The following is an 8,396-nucleotide window of genomic DNA, read 5'->3' on the forward strand; positions in this document are numbered from 1 at the left end:
GTTTTAAAAAGAATTATTATCATTATTTCTCAAGATTTTCTAAGTTTTATAAACGATTCAAAAAATTTTAATTGTACTTATCAGTTCCATTTGCTTTAATAAATGCTATTGTAAATAAAATTAAGTATTTTATTCTATAATTTAAAAGTCACACGCTCAACAAATACAGAATGTCTGACCTAAAAATAGAACATATTATACACGTTAATAAATCCAGACCTAGTTTGTTTTACTATACTAGATAATGTTAAAAAACCACTTGTAACGACATAAAACCATTAAAACGTCATATTTGAAGCACTCCCAAATTTACAAAATTAGATTACAAATTTTATTTAACAAAGAAAATACTACGTGTAAGGTCAGAGTTCACTTCTTAGAATGACTGTGGGTGGTGCTCTCCCCACCTGACTTCGGTGGGGTGAGGTGCCTATTTTGTCTGTTTGTAGAAGAGGGTCGCCATTTTGTATTTTATTTTGACTCGGTTCTTGGTCTCCTGACTACCTACAAGTCTGGATTTTTTTTATGCGCAAATGATTTGGGCACCTAATACTCTGTGCCAAGTATCAACTCTTGACCTGTACTCCTTCATACCTCTAAGCTGGTAACATAGGCCGGCAGTACGATTTTATAAACAAGACCATAGTCTTGTCAATAATAATATGATATGCAAATAAAAACGGTGACGATAAACAACTTTTGTTTTTATTTTGCATGTCATGTTATTGTTATGAATTTTATTTACAACTAGCGTTCACTTATTTATATAGTAATTACGTATTTATACATTTTCTGTACCTTAGGAAACTTGACACAATTTGCAAAAATGGTCCTTGTGTCCATAAAACTTCTCAAACTTCTCAGACGACATTACTTTAATCGGGATTATATTGTATATATTATTTTAACTTAAAAATAATGGAAAAATAATAAGCTTGTTAAAACATTTTATACACTTATATCTGAATGAAGAAATCGGCTTTAGTATAATTTTATAGGACTTTTTTTATTATCAGTTAAATGATGATACAAATATCCCGGTTTTAAACAGTCAAATAATTTTACACAAAAGACAACAGATCAATACATGTTAGAAAACCATCCTTTCATTTTCATTTATATAGTAGTTCAAAGAGTTTAGAATAATTTAACTACTGTATATCACAATGTGAATAACAATGACAATATGTAGGCAAAATAAAAAAAAACTATGAAAAAAATTAAATAAGTGAATATCTAGATAAAAATATTAATTTCTAAATAAAGTGTTAGTCATAACTTTTGAATTAAGTAAATACTGTTCAAAAAATTTAGAATATTTTATTGTAATATTTGGTTAACTCTTTTTTTATTATGAATTATATATTTTATTCTTTTTTGCATACTAGTAATAGCCAGGTTGAGGCCGAAGTTTTCAACACGAAAACGTGTACGTCGGATGTTCGGCGCCGCTTTCCTGTAAGCTTAGAAGTTTGACAATGGCGTTTGGAAAGTCAGTGGAATCACGCTCGACATTCAAAATGCCATTGTCAAACTTCTAGGTCTTACAGGAAAGCGGCGCCGAACGTCCGACGTACACGTTTTCGCGTTGAAAACTTTGGCCTCAACCTCGCTAATAAGTGATTGATATTGGTTAAGACTAATTTCAGACTAAATTTTTGTACGTTTTTCTTTTAAATTTTGTTTATTGGTTCGGTTAAATTCTTGAAGTGACTTTTTACAAGTGGATCAAATATTTTCAATTGGAACAAGTCTGGTGAGTTTTCAGGCTAATCCAAGACCTTCATTTTTTTAGATATAAATCATTCTTTGACTATTTTGCATATATGACCTTTAACTCCATCCTGTTGAAAAATTGCATCGTCATTTTGAAACGCTCTTCCATTGTTGGGATGAGAAAATATTCTGAAATATCACCATTTACAATTAAAAATATCATTAAGACATCACAATTTTACCAGTCGATTATAGTTAAATGAACCACACACCATAACTTTAGTGAGAAATTTGATTCCTCATTGTAAACAATCTGTATTGTTGGTTTCACATTTCATGTACCAAACTTTTCCTCCATAATTTAATAGACAAAATATTTCTTTTGTCACTAAAAATGACTTTTTGCCATTGTTCAGGTGTAAAACATATTTTCGGTGCAAATTAACCGCTTTTTGTTTTTAAATTTTTCAGATGAGGTTTCTGTTCTGGTCGCTTTATAACCCATCTTCAAATAATTGTAAACCATTGTTTTTGAAATTGGTTTTCCAATCACAGATTTCAATTCTTATGATATCGTTGCAAGTTTGCATATCTATTTTGGTTTTACTTATAATTAGACAATATTTATTAATTTATTACATATTATTCTAAACTTTTTGAACACAATTTCAAATATTCTACATTTTTTGAACATTATTCACTCAAGTAAAAATTTGGTGACCTCTTTAATACTTTATTTAGAAATTAATATTTTTAGATGAAACTATAGCTAAATGACCAGGCTAAATATTTTCTTAATTAGTTTTTTCATATATATATTTTTTTATTCCACCGAGTTATTGGCATTCAAGTGTTGACACATTGTGATAAAGTTAAATTATTTTAAACTTTTTGAACTGACTGTATGCTTTGATTGGTACCTGATGTTTTCCATCTTTTTTCTTTAAACTTTATTATTTCTTTTATAATTATTCGCTCTATATTCCATACTGAATGCTTCCGTATATTCTTCCCTATTGAACTTAGTATTTTCATAATAGCCGGAATCTGGTCTTCTCTCAAATTACACTACAAATAATGGATGTTTATCTTTATCTACTAAAATAGTTATGGGTAATAAGTCAAAATTTCAGAGATCAAACAGACTATTTGAGCTCAAATAGAGATAGACATCAATTATTTGGCCATTGAGAGAATAGGGTAGCTGAAGAAAAACAAGCTATAAAGCTAATAAGCTGAAGAAAATAAGCCAAAATAGCATCATAAATCTTTTTAAATAACACTATTGAAAAAAAATTGGGTGTTAATTCCAAATAGTAAAAATGAAACACCTATTAACTCAAGGGGTAAATAAAAATGAAATGTATATAAATGAAACCGTTATAGTACTAAATTAAATTTAACTTTGCAAAAACTGACGTCTTATCCTAAATATACAATTATTTACTGCTTAAATAATGGTTAGAAACATCCCATAAATAAATTAATAAATCTATTAATATAAATTTTACATTTTAAATGAAAGCAAGGATGACTTATTGAACCGATAAAACACTTAAATTTAAAATTTGAATTTTTTCTAATATGTAAATAAAACAATATATCAGTTAAAAACTGCATTATACATGGTAATTGTTGAAAAAATAATTTATTAACTGCTTTGAATCTCCCATATGTTAGAAGATAGAATATGATAACGACGAAATGAAAAATAGGGGAGAACATTAAATAGTGAGAATATAAATCTAATATCTAAATATCTAAATGCAATCGCAGAATAAAATTTTTCTCTGTAAATGTGATTGAAACAATTGAATTGCTAAAATATATTTAATTATATAAAAAAAATAAAATAAAAACTTGTTGATTTTTTAAATGATTGCAAAATATAATACAAATAATTAAAAATAAAGACCTTAAAAACAAGAATTTTGAGATAATATTTTATGAATTTCCAAAATATAAGTAATAAAGTTATAAAATATAAAAAGTGACGTTAAAGAGCAAGATCTAATTATAGAAGTGTTCCCGGATTTGATAAAAATGAACTAACGGAAAAATATTTTAGAACAATTGTTTCAAAGATTACAGATAAAAAGATAAAGAGATTTCCTGCAAAAATGTTAGGATATTGCGTTACAGATGCTGTTGATATTATAAAGGATTTCAACAATACACGTGCGCAAACAAAACACTACGCTATTCCAGGAATGAAAGAATGATAAATTCTAGAAAAAATATATTTTTTTCATATTTAGACATTTTAATTTATTATCTACATGTATTATAATTTGAAGAAAATTTTAATGTTTCATTGCCAACTTTTGACTTAGATTTAATAAATTTCGGAAAAAAATTGTTTTATATGCGCAATTTAATTCCCATTTATCAAGAAAGAATTGGAGACAAAATATTTTTAGTTCTGGAATCAATAGTTATATGTAATATATGACCGAAAGCGCAATCTTTTCTTTTAATTTATGATTTTATGTATCCGGTATACGCTTCGATTTAAATTAAGTTATTTATTTTTGATTCTATCGTGGTAACTTAAACTTTTAATATCGATGCCATGAGTAACTAATTTAAAAATAAAATGAAACTTTAGAGCTTCCTTGGAAATTAAGAAAAGAGCATCCCGACGACAAAGGATAGTACATGCTCCAAGTGCACTGTACTGTACGGGTGCTCCTGCTACCCTTCTTCCTCTTCTTTCTGGCCCTCATAGTCCTTACAGGACCTTGGCCTCATCCAGAATTTTCACCCATTCCCCTCTATTTTGAGCCTTCCTTCTCCAGCAGCTCACACCCATCCTTCTCAAATCATCTTCTACATCCTCATCCCATCTTTCTTGAGGTCTCCCTCTCCAGCTTTTCCCCTCTGGTCTTTCTCTATACACTTGAGACACATTTCTCTCCGGATCCATTCTTTCCAAATGCCCAATCCATCGAAATCTCCCTCTTTTGATTTCTGTCACAATATCAGAATTTTCATATAAATCTTCAAGTTCTTTATTACTTCTTATTCTCCACTCTCCTCTCTCTTGTACTGGCCCATATATTCTTCTTAAAATCTTTCTCTCAAATAGTCTCAACTGCTCTTCTTGCTTGCTTGTCAGTGTCCAGGCCTCGGAGCCATACATGATTACCGGTCTTATAATAGTTTTATAAATTCTAATTTTACTGCATCTTGATATTTACCGGTTGATTTACCGGTTAGATGTTAGAATTCGTCTTAAAAGTAAAATAGCTTCTATTTCCTGCTGTCACTCTTGCCTTAATTTCTTCATCGATTTCGTTCTTTTCTGTTAGCTGAGTTCCTAAGTATTGAAATTTATTCACCTGTTCCAGTTTATGGCCCTTTATATGTAGAAATTGACCACTTGGCCCCTGACAATCTTTTCTAATTAACTTCATATATTTTGTTTTTTCGTCATTAATTGTTAGGCCTTTATCTATTGCTACTTCCTCCATTATTTTAAATGTCTCTTCGATTACCTCTTTAGATCTCCCCAATATAACTATATCATCCGCAAATGCTAAGCACTGTAAATGTTTCTTAAAAATCGTACCTCTTGCATTTACATCCATTTCCTCATATACTTTTCTCATTACCACTTCTAATACTAAGTTACATAAAACTGCAGAAAGTGCATCTCCCTGTTTGAGCCCTTTCTTAATTGCAAATGCCCTTGACAAATATCCCTGGATCTTAACTCTGCCTTCCGTCTTCTCTAAAGTTAACTTTGTTAAATTAATAAGTTTTTGAGGTATTCCCAATTCCTGGAGACTCTCCCAAACTTTTTCTCTTCTAATACTATCGTAAGCTTTTTAAAAGTCGATATAAAGTTGGTGCATCTCAATATTATACTCGTAGCATTTCTCCAGAATTAACCTTATTGTGGAGATTTGATCTGTTATTACGAAAACCGCACTGATAATCTCCCACTATATTTTCCATGTATACTGCCAACCTCTTTGCTAATATTTTTGAAAAAATTTTATAAACTACATTCAGTAAAGTAATTCTTCTGTAGTTGCCACAATCTAGTTTGTCTCCTTTTTTGTGTATTGGGCATATTATTCCTCTATTCCAACCTTGCGGAAACTTTTCCAGATTTTCTTAACGAGCTTGCCTATCTGTAGTTCCAATTTCACACCACCTACTTTTACCATTTCTGATGCTATTCCACAGTGGCGTGCCGTGACATTTGATGATAGGGAAGCTGTGTTTCTGTAAGAAGCCGACTTCCAGGGGCAATCAGTTAATTGCGCGTCAGTAATGGTCTAGGGTCCATTCGTACATGGGCGGTGGCTGTAGAGACAAAGACGACAAGTATCTGACAAAAACCGTTTATTTTAACATAAACCAAATAAACATATACTATGTACAAAATAGTTTACTTTAAGACAATCAGCAGTTCGGACGTCCTGAGCGTCGATGTGGTTCTTCGATGGTCGATCGAAGGTGGCCCCGGGACAGTGGCGTTGACAAGTCTATAAGGCACGGGGAGACTTCGGCCTTTGGAGTCGGGGACGCGGTCTAAGTCCGAAGTGGCACGGGTTACAGGTTGGCACAATAGACGAGAAACTGTTTTTTTTTCTTTTTTTTGCGCGTTGATACACGGCGTTTTGGTTATTCGGAACGTTAACCGAGCGCCAGGTGTCGGCGATTGTCGTAGATTATATCAATCTCCGTTTTTTCTTTCATTCATTTTGATTAATCGTTCTCCCTCAATCACGGTTCCCGAGTGTTGGTCCCTGGTTACTAACGTAACGAGACTCTTACTTGGAGAGTGAGAAAAGTCAAAATCGAAGACGAATTTGATCTTCCACCGATTATCGAACGACTTCCTTCCGCGATTTATGGTTTCTGCCTGGCAGTTTGATATAAACAATGGGTGTCCGACTACAAACGACTTTTACCTATGCTTTTTTAAAGTAATAAATTTTTCTCTAAATTAACTGTTTTTTCGCGTCTTTCGTTACGGGTCAGACCTGTCCGGTACATGGACATTTCCATAAAAGTTTTAAACAAATACTGGAAATGACAAAAATAAACAATTTATGTATTTTAGTTCTAAAATACAAATAATACATACATAATACAAATTGATATGATACAAACAATGATAAAAAAAAACTTGTTTTTTTAATTTTTTATAAACTAATTCTATTCGGCGATTTTTTCCACAAAGTCGTTAATTACTTTGTCATAAAAGTCGCTGGTCGTCGACTCCATCAACGTATTTAAAAGCTCTTTTTCTATCGAAAGCAACGCTAGCGACGACAATTTTTCCTCCGACCGAGTTTCCTGGCCAATGTATGAATTCGCTCTGTAGTCGAAAAACTGCGCTCAACAGACCCACCGGTAGATGGTACCGTAAAAATTAATGATATTAAATCATATAATTCTTTTAGTGCGTCTTTGTTCGGATCGACATTAATTATAATATGTTTTATGTTTAAGAGTTACTTGTCGATATAGTCCGGACACGAATATAAATATTGCGATTCGCTACGTAATTTAGATAAATCAAAAAATTTTCCATAAAATTTACTTAATTTAAAAAATTAAAACACGCTTGGAAAAATTGTTAATAATTTTAATATTATGAGAAACATCTAAAAGTGATAAAAATTCTAAAGATTTTATGTCTGAAAATCTGTCAATATAATTATAATTTTCTTTTAATTATACTGTAATTAAATATAACTTTGCAAAAAAACGTACATAAAAATAACATTGAGTACTCTTTACTTTTTAAATCTTAAACAGTTAACTTAGTCAGATAGCTCCTTACCAGTGGCTAAGGGATAGAATCGCTGGAAGCGTTACACGTGTGTAGTTTCCACTAGCTAAACCGGCTGAGGTTGGTGCTCTGTAAAGCTCATGCGCCAATGCCCTCTGGCTGCTTTACACAATTCAGTTATTCTCGCCTTGAAAGCTGTCTCGGAAGCGCTTCCATTCCGCCACTGACATTCAAATATACAATAGCAATCTTATCGTTTTTTTCACATCTAGTATAGAATTTTTTAATAAGATACATAATGCAGTTATAATAAAATATTAATTTTAATTAATTCAAAGTACGTTAAAATATGAAAATTTATATTTTAAAAACTACAAGGGAAGGTCGTTGGAAGGAGGATGCGGCGCTTCCACGCTTCCAATGACGGCACGCCACTACTATTCCATCTTCCCCAGGAGCTTGTTGTTTTTTAGAACTGTTATTGCCCATCTCAATTCGATTGGACTTGGATATTCACATCCCCCATTTTCATATTCTTCTCCTTCTTCCTCAGAATCTACCTCCGAGGCTTCTTCGTATAATTTTGTTTCCGTTTGACCCTGTATATATTCTACTCCCTCGTTTAATAGCACTTCAAAAACCTCCTGCTACCCACCAATTCAATTAATTTAAAATCAATGCTCTGCCTCAAATTAGTAGTGTCTTGCCCCTGTAGATCATACTTTTCCGTTAACAATAGAGTCATGCCGGACATCTATTAACCGCTTTTAGGCAGGGGGATTTTGAATTGAAATAACTTGACTTCCGGTTTGAATCGGAATTTCATATATAGTTAATTGGGACCTCCTGTCCCTAAAGTTTCTATCTGGTCTCGGATTTCATATAATTCTGTTCTCTAGATTAAGAAATGACGGACAAATGGTCGTCT

At 31.8% G+C, this 8,396-nt stretch overlaps 1 protein-coding gene across 1 annotated transcript; it reads right to left on the reverse strand.

The window, feature by feature from the left end:
- Positions 1-1,802: 1,802 nt before the first annotated feature.
- On the reverse strand, positions 1,803-4,858 carry LOC136978604 (uncharacterized). Its single transcript, XM_067274342.1, has 2 exons — positions 4,452-4,858; positions 1,803-1,905 (listed from the first exon to the last, which is right to left on the reverse strand). The coding sequence occupies exons 1-2, from the start codon at positions 4,856-4,858 to the stop codon at positions 1,803-1,805; spliced, it is 510 nt and encodes a 169-aa protein (XP_067130443.1).
- Between the last annotated feature and the right edge of the window lie 3,538 nt (positions 4,859-8,396).

The sequence above is a fragment of the Centruroides vittatus genome, unplaced genomic scaffold (genome assembly GCF_030686945.1).
Source record: "Centruroides vittatus isolate TY-2023 unplaced genomic scaffold, ASM3068694v2 contig_549, whole genome shotgun sequence".
NCBI classification, from domain to species: domain Eukaryota; kingdom Metazoa; phylum Arthropoda; class Arachnida; order Scorpiones; family Buthidae; genus Centruroides; species Centruroides vittatus.